Source organism: Poecile atricapillus, chromosome 26 (assembly GCF_030490865.1).
Source record: "Poecile atricapillus isolate bPoeAtr1 chromosome 26, bPoeAtr1.hap1, whole genome shotgun sequence".
Taxonomy (NCBI): Eukaryota; Metazoa; Chordata; class Aves; order Passeriformes; family Paridae; genus Poecile; species Poecile atricapillus.
Genome location: NC_081274.1, coordinates 684,847 through 697,740, shown reverse-complemented (window position 1 = coordinate 697,740; position 12,894 = coordinate 684,847). Strand labels below are relative to the sequence as shown.

General features: G+C 49.5%; 1 protein-coding gene across 11 annotated transcripts; it reads left to right on the top strand.

Annotated features, from left to right (window-relative positions):
• Positions 1–628: 628 nt before the first annotated feature.
• SLC39A7 (solute carrier family 39 member 7) lies at positions 629–11,886 on the top strand. 11 transcript variants are annotated; one of them, XM_058857454.1, is made up of 12 exons: positions 629–799; positions 2,319–2,487; positions 4,600–4,647; positions 4,970–5,017; positions 5,299–5,346; positions 5,691–5,738; positions 6,104–6,151; positions 6,687–6,713; positions 7,785–7,880; positions 8,602–8,745; positions 10,112–10,308; positions 11,578–11,886. In XM_058857454.1, exons 1-12 carry the CDS (start codon positions 644–646, stop codon positions 11,827–11,829), a joined length of 1,281 nt encoding a protein of 426 aa, XP_058713437.1. In that variant the 5' UTR covers positions 629–643; the 3' UTR covers positions 11,830–11,886. The 11 variants fall into 11 exon arrangements, with proteins under 11 accessions (XP_058713437.1, XP_058713436.1, XP_058713439.1 ...); XM_058857453.1 differs by having other exon boundaries at positions 7,785–7,886; XM_058857456.1 differs by lacking the exon at positions 4,970–5,017 and having other exon boundaries at positions 7,785–7,886.
• The last annotated feature ends 1,008 nt before the right edge of the window (positions 11,887–12,894 follow it).

The window sequence follows — 12,894 nt, the reverse complement described above, 5'->3', positions numbered from 1 at the left end:
GATCCTGAGGGGGTTTGGGGGTCCTGAGTGGGCGCTGAGGGGATTTAGGGGTCCTGAGGGGTTTGGGAGGATCCTGAGGGGGTTTGAGGGGGGGGTTGGGGGTCCTGAGGGGGCTCTGAGGGGATTTGGGGATCCTGAGGGGTTTTGAACGATCCTGGGGGATTTTGGGGGATCCTGAGGGGTTTTGAAGGATCCTGAGGGGTTTGGGACGGCCCTGAGGGGATTTGAGGGGGGTTTGGGGGTCCTGAGGGGCTTTGGAGGATCCTGAGGGGGTTTGAGGGGGGGTTTGGGGGTCCTGAGTGGGTTCTGAGGGGATTTGGGGATCCTGAGGGGTTTGGGAGGATCCTGGGGGATTTTGGGGGGTCCTGAGAGAATTTGTAGGATCATGAGGGATTTTGGGGGGTCTCGGAAGCTGTTTGGGGGGTTCTGAGGGAATTTGGCAGATCCTGTGGGGACTTGGGGGATCCTGAGAAGATTTTGGGGGTGATATTTGGCTTCCTGAGATTTTTGGGGGGTCCTGAGGGAATTTGGGGGGTCTTGGGATGATTTTGGAGTTCTTGACAGGATGATTTTGGGGGGACCCTCCCCTATTAACCCTTTATTTTCCCTTCCAGGACCCCCCCCCTAAATTTTGCCCCCTCCCATGGGGCTCCCCTTCCTCATCCTCACCCTGCTGGTGCTGGGGCTGGGGGAGGGGCACCAGGACCCCCCCCCAGCCCCGGGGCACCCCCAGGATCCCCACCCCCACCTCTATGGGCACCCCAAAACCCGCCCGGACACCGCCCAGGTCTGGCTGCAGGTGAGAGCCCCCCAAAAAAATTCCCAAAATAGTCCAAAATCCTTCCCTAAATATCCTAAAATCTGCCTCAAAAATGACCCAAAATACCCTAAAAATCTTTGTTAAAAATGCCCCAAAATCCCTTTAAAATTATCACAAAAAATGACCCAAAGTACCCCAAATATCTTCCTTAAAAATGCCCCAAAATACCTTAAAAATTACCTCAAAAAATGGCCCAGAATGTCCTAAAAATCTCGCCAAAAATATTTTAAAATATCTTAAAAATTAGCCCAAAAAATGACCCAAAAGTCTCAAAAAATCCCCCAAAATTCACTAAAAATCCCCGAAAATGACCCAAAATGCCCTAAAAATCCCCCCAAAATTCATCCAAAATACCTTAAAATTTTCCCCCAAAACAGACTAAAATTTTTACCAGAAATGCCCCAAAATAACTGAAGTTTTTCTTTAAACCCCATTTTCTCCTCCCAAAATTCTCATTTTTAACCCAAAAATCCTCATTTTGAACCCTTTAAACCCCATTTTTAACCTTTTAAATCCCATGTTTAATCCTTTAAACCCCCGTTCCCCTCCTAAAATCCTCATTTTTAACCCAAAAATCCTCATTTTTAATCTTTTAAACCCCATTTTTCCTCCCAAAAATCCTCATTTTGAACACAAAAATCTTCATTTTTAACCCTTTAAACCCCATTTCTAACTCTTTAAACCCCATTTTTAACCTTTTAAACCCCATTTTTCCCTCCCAAAATTCTCATTTTTAAAGCAAAAAATCCTTATTTTTTCCCCCAAATCCTCATTTTTAACCCAAAAATCCTCATTTTTAACTCTTTAAACCCCATTTTTAACCCTTTAAACCCCATTTTTAACCCTTTAAACCCCATTTCCTCCTCCCAAAATCCTCATTTTTAACCCCAAAATCCCCATTTTTCCCCCAAATTCCTCATTTCTTTCCCCCCAATTTTCCCAAAATCCCATTTTTTCACCCCAAACAGACTCTGGGGGCGGCTCTGGGGGTGTCCCTGGCCCCACACCTGGTGCTGCTGTTGGTACCGGCGGATTCGGGGTCCCCCCAAATCCCACCTGGGACCCCCAAAATCCCCTCTGGGACCCCCAAATTCTCATTTAATCCCCCCCAAAAAAAAAAAAAAATCGCATTTTTAACCCTTTAAGCCCCATTTTTAACCTTTTAAACCCCATTTTTCCCTCCCAAAATCCACATTTTTAACCCAAAAAATCCTCATTTTTTAACCCTTTAAACCCCATTTCCCCCTCCAAAAATCTTCATTTTTTAACACAAAATCCTCATTTTTAACCCCAAAAATCCTCATTTTAAACCCAAAAATTCTCATTTTTTCCCCCAAATCCTCATTTTTAACCCTTTAAACCCCATTTTTAACCCTTTAAACCCCATTTTCCCCCCCTAAAATCCCCATTTTCCCCTCCCAAATCCCCATTTTTCCCCCCAAATCCTCATTTCTTTTTCCCCAATTTTCCCAAAATCCCGTTTTTTCCCCCCAAACAGACTCTGGGGGCGGCTCTGGGGGTGTCCCTGGCCCCACACCTGGTGCTGCTGTTGGTTCCGGCGGATTCGGGGTCCCCGCGGCGCCGGGGGTTGCTGCGGCTGTTGCTGAGCTTCGCCGCCGGGGGTTTGTTGGGTGACGCCTTCCTGCACCTCATCCCCCACGCCCTGGGTGCGTTTTGGGGTATTTTGGGTGTTTTGGGACATTTTGGGACATTTTGGGGTGTTTTTGGGTGTTTTGGGGGTTTTTTTGGGGTGTTTTTGGGTGTTTTGGGGGTTTTTTTGGGGTGGTTTTGGGGCTGTTGGGGGGCGGTTTTGGGGTGGTTTTGGGGCTGTTTGGGGGCAATTTTGGTATGGTTTGGGGTGGTTTGGGGCATTTTTTGGGGTGTTTTGGGACATTTTGGGTTGTTTTGGGACATTTTAGGATGTTTTGGGTTGTTTTGGGGTGGTTTTGGGGTGATTTTGGGGTGGTTTTTTGGGGCGTTTTTGGGGTGTTTTGGGATTTGCTGGGTGACGCCTTCCTGCACCTCATCCCCCACGCCCTGGGTGCGTTTTGGGGCATTTTGGGTGTTTTGGGACATTTTGGGGTGTTTTGGGGTTTTTTTTGGGGTGTTTTTGGGTGTTTTGGGGGTTTTTTTGGGGTGGTTTTGGGGCTGTTGGGGGGCGGTTTTGGGGTGGTTTTGGGGCGGTTTGGGGGCAATTTTGGTATGGTTTGGGGTGGTTTGGGGCATTTTTTGGGGTGTTTTGGGGTGTTTTTGGGGTGTTTTGGGACATTTTGGGTTGTTTTGGGACATTTTAGGATGTTTTGGGTTGTTTTGGGGTGTTTTTGGGGTGATTTTGGGGTGGTTTTTTGGGGCGTTTTTGGGGTGTTTTGGGATTTGCTGGGTGACGCCTTCCTGCACCTCATCCCCCACGCCCTGGGTGCGTTTTGGGGCATTTTGGGTGTTTTGGGACGTTTTGGGGTGTTTTTGGGTGTTTTTGGGGTGGTTTTGGGGTGGTTTTGGGGCTGTTGGGGGGCGGGTTTGGGGCGGTTTGGGGGCAGTTTGGGGCAGTTTTAGGGGGTCTTGGGGCGGTTTTGGGGTGGTTTTGGGGCTGGTTTTGGGTGTTTTGGGACATTTTGGGGTGTTTGGAGACATTTTGGGGTGTTCTGGGTTTTGGGGGTGTTTTTGGGTGTTTTGGGGTTTTTTTTGGGGTGGTTTTGGGGTGGTTTGGGGGTAGTTTTGGGAGTCTTGGCGCAGTTTTGGGGTCGTTTTGGGGCATTTTGGGGTGTTTTTGGGGTGTTTTGGGACATTTTTGGGGTGTTTTGGGACATTTTTGGGGGGTTTTGGGGGTTTTTTTGGGGTGTTTTTGGGGCTGTTGGGGGGCAGTTTTGGGGTGGTTTTGGGGCTGTTTGGGGGTAGTTTGGGGCAGTTTTAGGGGGTCTTAGGGCAGTTTTGGGGTCTTTTGGGGCATTCTTGGAGCTGTTTTGGGACATTTTGGGGTGGTTTTGGGACATTTTTGGGGTTTTTTGGGACATTTGGGGGTGTTTTTGGGGCTGTTGGGGCATGGTTTTGGGGTGGTTTTGGGGCGGTTTTGGGGTGGGTTTGGGGCAGTTTTAGGGGGTCTTGGGGCAGTTTTAGGGTGTTTTGGGGCTGGTTTTGGGTGTTTGGGGGTGTTTTGGGACATTTTGGGGTGTTTTGGGACATTTTTGGGTTGTTTTGGGACATTTTGGGGGTGTTTTTGGGGTGTTTTTGGGGCTGTTGGGGGGCGGTTTTGGGGTAGTTTTGGAGCTGTTTGGGGGCGATTTTGGTATGATTTGGGGCAGTTTTGGGGTGTTTTTGGGGCTGTTTTGGGGATTTTTGGGGTGGTTTGGGTTGGTTTTGGTTGTTTTGGGGGGTTTTTGGGGTGTTTTGGGGGGTTTTTAGGGCTGTTGGGGGGCGGTTTTGGGGTGGTTTTGGTATGATTTGGGGCAGTTTTGGGGTGTTTTTGGGGCTGTTTTGGGGATTTTTGGGGTGGTTTGGGTTGGTTTTGGTTGTTTTGGGGGGTTTTTGGGGTGTTTTGGGGGATTTTTAGGGCTGTTGGGGGGCGGTTTTGGGGTGGTTTTGGAGCTGTTTGGGGGCGATTTTGGGATGATTTGGGATGGTTTGGGGCGTTTTTGGGGTGGTTTTGGGGCAGTTTTGGGACATTTTGGGACATTTTGGGCTGGTTAGGGTTGTCTTGGGGTGGTTTTGGGGCTGTTTGGGGGTGGTTTTGGGGTGATTTGGGGGGATTTGGGGACACTTTGGGGACCCTTTTGTCCCCACAGCCCCCCACGAGCACCACGAGGGTCACGGCCACTCCCACCACGGGCACGGTGAGACCCTGGGGACACTTTGGGGACATTTGGGGACATTTTGGGTGGTTTGGGGACATTCTGGGGACGTTTGGGGACATTTTGGGAGGTTTGGAGACACTTTGGGGACATTTTGGGGTCATTTTGGGTGGTTTGGGGACACTTTGGGGACATTTTGGGGGGATTTGGGGCAGTTTTGGGGGGGATTTGGGGCATTTTGGAGGGTTGGGGACACCTTGGGGACACTTTGGGGACATTTTGGGTGGTTTGGGGACATTTTGGGTGTTTTGGGGTGATTTTGAGGGATTTGGGGACACTTTGGGGACCCCTTTTGTCCCCACAGCCCCCCACGAGCACCATGAGGGTCACGGCCACTCCCACCACTGGCACGGTGAGACCCTGGGGACATTTGGGGACATTTGGGGACATTCTGGGTGTTTTAGGGACACTTTGGGGACATTTGGCGGCATTTTGGTGACATTTGGGGGGGTTTGGGGACACTTGGGGGACATTTTGGGGGTGTTTGGGGCATTTTGGGGAGGATTTGGGGCAGTTTTGGAGGGTTGGGGACACCTTGGGGACACTTTGGGGACATTTTGGGTGGTTTGAGGTGTTTTTGGGGTGATTTTTGGGGATTTGGGGACACTTTGGGGACCCCTTTTGTCCCCACAGCCCCCCACGAGCACCACGAGGGTCACGGCCACTCCCACCACGGGCACGGTGAGACCCTGGGGACACTTTGGGGACATTTTGGGAGGTTTGGGGACACTCTGGGGACTTTTGGGGACATTTTGGGGACATTTTGGGTGGTTTGGGGACACCTTGGGGACATTTTGGGGGTGTTTGTGGCAATTTTTGGGGGGATTTGGGGCATTTTGGAAGCTTGGGGACACTTAGGGAACATTTTTGGACATTTTTGGGATATTTTGGGTGGTTTGGGGACACTTTGGGGACATTTTGGGTGGTTTGGGGACACTTTGGGGACATTTGGGGGGTTTTGGGACGGTTTTGGGGTGATTTTGGGGGATTTGGGGACACTTTGGGGACCCCTTTTGTCCCCACAGCCCCCCACGAGCACCACAAGGGTCACGGCCACTCCCATCACGGGCACGGTGAGACCCTGGGGACACTTTGGGGACATTTGGGGACATTTTGGGGACATTTTGGATTGTTTGGGCACATTTTGGGTGGTTTGGGGACATTTTGGGGACATTTTGGGGTCATTTTGAGGGGGTTTTGGGGGGATTTGGGGCATTTTGGAGGTTTGGGGACATTTTGGGTGGTTTGGGGACATTTTGAGGTCATTTTGGGGACGTTTTTGGGACATTTTGGGGCATTTGGGGACAACTTGGGGACATTTTGGGGGTGTTTTGGGGGGATTTGGGCACCCTGGGACACTTTGGGGACATTTTGGGACGGTTTTGGGGTGATTTTGGGGGATTTGGGGACACTTTGGGGACCCTTTTTGTCCCCACAGTCCCTCACGAGCACCACGAGGGTCACGGCCACTCCCACCACGGGCACGGTGAGACCCTGGGGACACTTTGGGGACATTTGGGGACATTTTGGGTGGTTTGGGGACATTCTGGGGACATTTTGGGTGGTTTGGGGACATTTTGGGCACATTTTGGGAGGTTTGGGGACATTTGGGGACATTTTGGGTGGTTTGGGACATTTTTGGGGACATTTTGTGGGTGTTTGGGGCATTTTGGGGGGGATTTGGGGCATTTCAGAGGGTTGGGGACACCTTGGGGACATTTGGGGACATTTTGGGTGGTTTGGGGACATTTTGGGGTCATTTTGAGGGGGTTTTGGGGGGATTTGGGGCATTTCAGAGGGTTGGGGACACCTTGGGGACATTTTGGGTGGTTTTGGGACATTTTGGGGTAATTTTTGGACATTTTGGGAGCATTTTGGGGGAATTTGGACATTTTGGGCACAACTCAAATCCCTTTTGGGGACATTTTAGAGGATTTGGGGACACTTGGAGGGATTTGGGGACACTTTGGGGACACTTTGGGGACATTTGGTGACATTTTGGTGACACTTTTTTCCCACAGACCCCCACCATGGCCACGCCCACCACGGTGAGACCCCCCAGGGTGACCTCGGTGTCATTTTGGGGACATTTGGGGACAATTTTGGGGCCATTTGGGATCATTTTGGGGACGATTTGGGGACACAGTGACAATTTGGGGACACTCAATGACATTTGGTGCCATTTTGGGTTCATTTGATGCCATTTTGGGTCTGTTTGGTGCCATTTTGGGGCCATTTTGGGACATTTTGGGTTCGTTTGTTGCCATTTGGTGCCATTTTGGGGCATTTTGAACCATTTTGGGCCATTTTGAGCCCATTTGGTGTCATTTTGGGTCCATTCAGTGCCATTTTGGGTCAGTTTGGAGCCATTTTGGGCCACTTTGGGGCCAATTTGGGCCATTTTGGGACCATTTTGGTGCCAATTTGAGCCATTTTGGTTAATTTTGGACCATTTTGGGGCATTTTGGTGTCATTTTGGGCCATTTTGGTGCCATTTGGAGCTATTTTAGTCCATTTTGGGCCACTTTGGGTCCATTTTGGTGCCATTTGAACCATTTTGGGCCATTTTGGGTCCGTTTGGTGCCATTTTGGGCCATTTTGGTGCTATTTGAACCATTTTGGTCCCATTTTGGATCCGTTTGGTGCCATTTTGGGCTATTTTGGTGCCATTTGAACCATTTTGGTGCCATTTTGGGCCATTTTGGGTCCGTTTGGTGCCATTTTGGGCCATTTTGGTGCCATTTGGTGCCATTTTGGGTCCGTTTGATGCCATTTGGTGCCATTTGGGTCCATTTTGGTGCCATTTTGGGTCCGTTTGGTGCCATTTTGGTGCCATTTGGAGCCATTTTGGGGCCATTTTGGGCCATTTTGGGTCCATTTGGTGCCATTTTGGTGCCATTTGGAGCCATTTTGGGTCCATTTTGGGCCATTTTGGATCCGTTTGGTGCCATTTTGGTGCCATTTGAACCATTTTGGTGCCATTTTGGACCATTTTGGGTCCGTTTGGTGCCATTTTGGTGCCATTTGGAGCCATTTTGGTGCCATTTTGGGCCATTTTGGGTCCATTTTGGGCCATTTTGGGTCCGTTTGGTGCCATTTTGGTGTCGCTGGCTCGGCAGGGCAGGCTCTGGCCGTGGGGCTCTGGGTCCTGGCAGGAATCGTCACCTTCCTCGGGGTGGAGCTGGGGGTCCGGCACTGCGGCGGCCACGGCCACGGCCACGGTGAGACGGGGGGGAAAAGGGGGATTTTGGGGGAAAAAACGGGGATTTTGGGGAAAAAAATGGGATTTTTGAGGGAAAAAATTGGGATTTGGGGGAAAAAATTGGAAATTTGGGGGAAAAATGGGGATTTGGGGAAAAAAATGGGATTTTGGGGAGAAAAATGGGATTTTTGGGGGCAAAAATTCGGATATTGGGGGTTTTAGGGCAAAGATTTGGAATTTGGGGGGACAAAAATTGGGGATTTGGGGAAAAAAATGGGGACTTGGGGGAAAAAAATGGGGATTTTGGGGAAAAAATGGGATTTTTGGCGGCAAAAATTGGGATATTGGGGATTTGGGGAGAAAAAATGGGATTTGGGGGGTGAAAAATGGGGGTTTGGGGGAAAAATTGGGATATTGGGGGTTTGGGGTCAAAAATTGGGATTCTTTGAGAGGGAAAAGGGATTTTGGGTGGATTTGGGGATGGATTTTGGGTGGATTTCGTTGGATTTTGGTGGATTTTGGGCAGATTTTGGTGGATTTTGGGCGGATTTGTGGGATTTTGTTGGATTTTGTTCCATTTTGGGTGGATTCGGGTGCATTTTGGTGGATTTTGTTGGATTTTGGGCAGATTTTGCTGGTTTTTGTTGGATTTCATTGGATTTTGTTGGATTTAATTGCATTTTGGGTGAATTTCATTGGATTTTGGGTGAATTTGGGGTTTTTTGTGGCGTCAGGCCACAAAGCCAAGCACAGCTCCAGCGAGGACGAGGCCGACGGTGACCCCGGGGCCACCAAAGCCACCAAGGGGACCAAGGGGACAAAAGCCACCAAGGCCACCAAGGGCCAGCACAGGAGGAGCCCGGACGGGGAGAGAGCCGGTGAGGGGGGATTTGGGGGAAATTTGGGGATTTTTGGAGGGGATTTGGGGATTTTTGGGGATTTTTGGAGGGCATTGGGGGACTTTGGGGGAAATTTGGGAATTTGGGGGATTTTTGGAGGGCATTTGGGGACTTTGGGGGATTTTTGGGGGGGATTTGGGGGCGATTTGAGGGGATTTGGGACATTTTGGGGGGATTTGGGGATTTTGGGGGGGATTTGGGGGCAACTTGGGGACTTTGGAGGGGATTTGGGGATTTTGGTGGGGATTTTGGGGGGGGATTTGGGGATTTTGGGAGATATTTGGGGACGTTTAGGGGAAATTTGGGGACTCTGGGGGGGATTTCAGGGGATTGGGGAGGATTTGGGGAATTTTGGGCGGAATTTGGGGACTTTGGGGGGCATTTGGGGACATTTTGGGCAGGATTTGGGGACTTTGGGGGTGATTTTGGGGGGATTTGGGGATTTTTGTGGGGTTTGGGGACATTTGGAGGGGATTTAGGGACATTTGGGGGGGATTTGGGGATGTTTGGAGGGGTTTTGGGGACATTTGGGGATTTTGGGGGGACTTGGGGAGGGTTTGAAGATATTTGGGGACATTTTAGGGGGATTTGGGGATTTTTGGGCAGAATTTGGGGACTTTGGGGGGGATTTGAAGGGAATTGGGGACATTTTAGGGGGATTTGGAGACTTTGGGTGGGATTTGGGGGCGATTTTAGGGGATTTGGGGATTTTTGGGCAGAATTTGGGGACTTTGGGGGCGATTTGAGGGGATTTGGGGACGTTTGGGGGTAAATTTGGGGTCACTTTGAGGGTAAATTTGGGGTCACTTCAGGGTCACTTTGGGGGTAAATTTGGGGTCACTTTGGGACCAATTTGGGATCACTTTGGGTGTAAATTTGGGGTCACTTCAGGGTCACTTTGGGACCAATTTGGGGTCACTTTGAGGGTAAATTTGGGGTCACTTCAGGGTCCCTTTGGGTGTAAATTTGGGGTCACTTTGGGACCAATTTGGCGTCATTTCGGAACCAGTTTGGGGTCACTTGGGGGTAAATTTGGGGTCACTTTGGGTGGAAATTTGGGGTCACTTTGGGACCAATTTGGGGTCACTTTGGGGGTAAATTTGGGGTCACTTTGGGACCAATTTGGGGTCACTTTGAGGGTATATTTGGGGTCACTTCAGGGTCCCTTTGGGTGTAAATTTGGGGTCACTTTGGGACCAATTTGGGGTCATTTCGGAACCAATTTGGGGTCACTTGGGGGTAAATTTGGGGTCACTTTGGGGATAAATTTGGGGTCACTTCCGGGTCAATTTGGGGGTCACTTGGGGCTGATTTTGGGCTTAATCTGGGTGATTTTTGGGCACAGCCATGGCGGTATCGGGGTACCTGAACCTGGCAGCCGACGCCGCCCACAACTTCACGGACGGGCTGGCGCTGGGAGCGGCGTTTTGGGGGAGCCCAGCCCGGGGAGCTCTGACGGCGCTGTCGGTGCTGCTGCACGAACTTCCCCACGAATTAGGGGACATGGCCCTGCTGCTGCGTGCCGGCTGCTCCAAGGGACAGGTGACAAAAAAATCCTGGAATTCGGTGAAAAAATCGGGAAAAAAAACGGGAAAAATCTGAGGGGAAAAAACAGTGCTGGAGGACCAACCATAGAGTTGGGTGGTGGGTGGGGCAGAGCGCCCTCAAGTGGTGGGTGTGGTCTCGGTGGTTACTTCCGGTGCCGCCATATTGGGAGGGGATTAATATGAGGCCACGCCCCTTTTGCGTGGCTCCGCCCACTTCTTTAAGCCACGCCCCCTTTCCGATTTTGGCGGGAATTTTGGGAAAAAATCCAAAGGATTTTTAAAGGGATTTTTGGGGGGGATTTTAAGGGAATTTTTAAGGAAATTTAGGGGAGATTTTTGGCGGTTTTGATGGAATTTTAGGGGGGGGAATTTGGGGGGAATTGCAGGAAAAAATTCCAGGAATTTTAAGGGAATTTCGGGCTGGATTTGGGGGGAATTCCGTGGGATTTCGGGAAAACTTTGAGGGATTTCGAGAGGGATTTTGGGGCTGGATTTTGGGGCAATTTTTGGGGATTTTGGGATGGATTTAGGGCTGAATTTGGGAGTATTTTTGCAGGATTTTGGGGCTATTTTTGTGAGATTTGGGGCTGGATTTGGGGTAATTTTACAGGATTTTGGGACCAATTTGGGGATAATTTTAACAGGATTTAGGGGTGGATTTGGGGTTATTTTTGTGAGATCTGGGGCTGGATTTGGAGTTATTTTTTTGGGATTTGGGGCCATTTTTGCAGGATTTTGGGACCAATTTGGGGATAATTTTGCAGGATTTGGGGTGGGATTTGAGATTGGATTTGGGAGTATTTTTATAGGTTTTTAGGACCAATTTGGGGCTATTTTTGCAGGATTTGGGGCTGGATTTTGGGATAATTCTGCAGGATTTGGGGCTGGATTTGGGGTATTTTTACAGGATTTTGGGACCAATTTGGGGATAATTTTGCAGGATTTGGGGGTGAACTTTGGAGCTGGAATTGGGGTATTTTTACAGGATTTTGGGACCAATTTGGGGATAATTTTTACAGGATTTGGGGCTGGATTTGGGGTATTTTTGTAGCATTTGGGCTGGGATTTGGGTCAGGATTTGGGGTTATTTTTATGAGATCTGGGGCTGGATTTGGGGTTATTTTTTGGGGGATTTTGGGCTGGATTTGGGGCTATTTTTGCAGGACTTGGGTCAGGATTTGGGGTTATTTTTCCAACATTTAGAGCTGGATTTTTTGGGATTTGATGCCATTTTTTTGGGAATTTTTTTGGACATTCCCATCAGGCCATGCTGCTTCAACTTCTGACCGCCGTGGCCGCCTTGGCCGGAGCCGCCTGCTCCCTTCTGGCGGAAGGTTCCGGAACCGGAGCCGTCTCCGGGATCCTTCCCTTCACCGCCGGCGGATTCATTTACCTGGGAACCGTCTCCGTGCTTCCCGAAATCCTCCGGAATTCCGGCCCCGCCCAGGCCCTGCTGCAACTCCTGGCGCTGCTGGCAGGCGTGGCCATGATGCTGCTCATCGCCCACTACGAGTAGGGAATTCCACCCCCAAAAAATTCCCAAAAAACACCCAAAAAACCCCCCAAAAATCCCCTGAAAATTCCCAAAAAATCCCCTGAAAATTCCCAAAAAATCCCACGAAAATTCGCAAAAAAATCCCACAAAAATTCGCAAAAAATCCCAAAATTCGCGGGATTTTTTTTGCCTTTCCTGAATTCATCCCCTTTTTAGGGACCAAAGCTAATCCTTGCCCCCCTCTACCCTCGATAAATATCGGGAGGTTTGGGGTTTGGCCAGAGAAAAGGGGAAATTGGGGGATTCTGTGGGAATTTTGGGAATTTGGAAGGATGTGGGGGGTGGGTGGAGGTTGGCGGGGGGGTTTTTTTTATTACTAATGATGGAGTTGTGGAGAATCATGATGGATTAAAATGTGAGGATGAGGACGAGACGAGAGCGTGGAATAAATTGGGGGAATGAGGGGGAAAAAAACCGGGAAAAAACAAAAAAAAACGGGAAAAAAAAACCCGGGAAAAAAAGGAAAAAATCAGAGGAAAAAAAATAAAGTGCTGGAGGACCAACCATAGAGTTGGGAGGGCCAGAGCGGCCCCTGGAGGCGCAGCTGCGTTCTCGGTGGTAACTTCCGGTTCCGCCATGTCGGGAAGGGCACTTCCGGTGCCGCCATGTTGGGAAGGTCAAACGGGAGGATTTTGGGGAATTTTTTTGGGATATTTTGGGGGTTTTTTGGGAATATTTTGAGGGAATTTTGGGAATGTTTTTGGGGAATTTTTTGGTGAAATTTGGGGGATTTTTGAGGAGATTTTGTGGATTTTTTTTGGACATTTTTGGGATTTTTTTTGTGGGAAATTTGAGGCATTTTGGGACCCAAATCCCCTCCCCCAATTTCTCACTGACACAAATCCCAAAATTTTTTTGCCGGAAAATTCCAAAAGGGGTGGGGGAGGGGATTTAGGATCGACCCCTCCCCCCCTCTCTTTATTGGGGAGACAGAATTCCAGAGGGAAAAAAAAAAGGGAATTTTGGGGGGATTTTAAGGGAATTTTGGGGGATTTGGGGTGGATTTTAAGGGAATTTTGGGGGGAT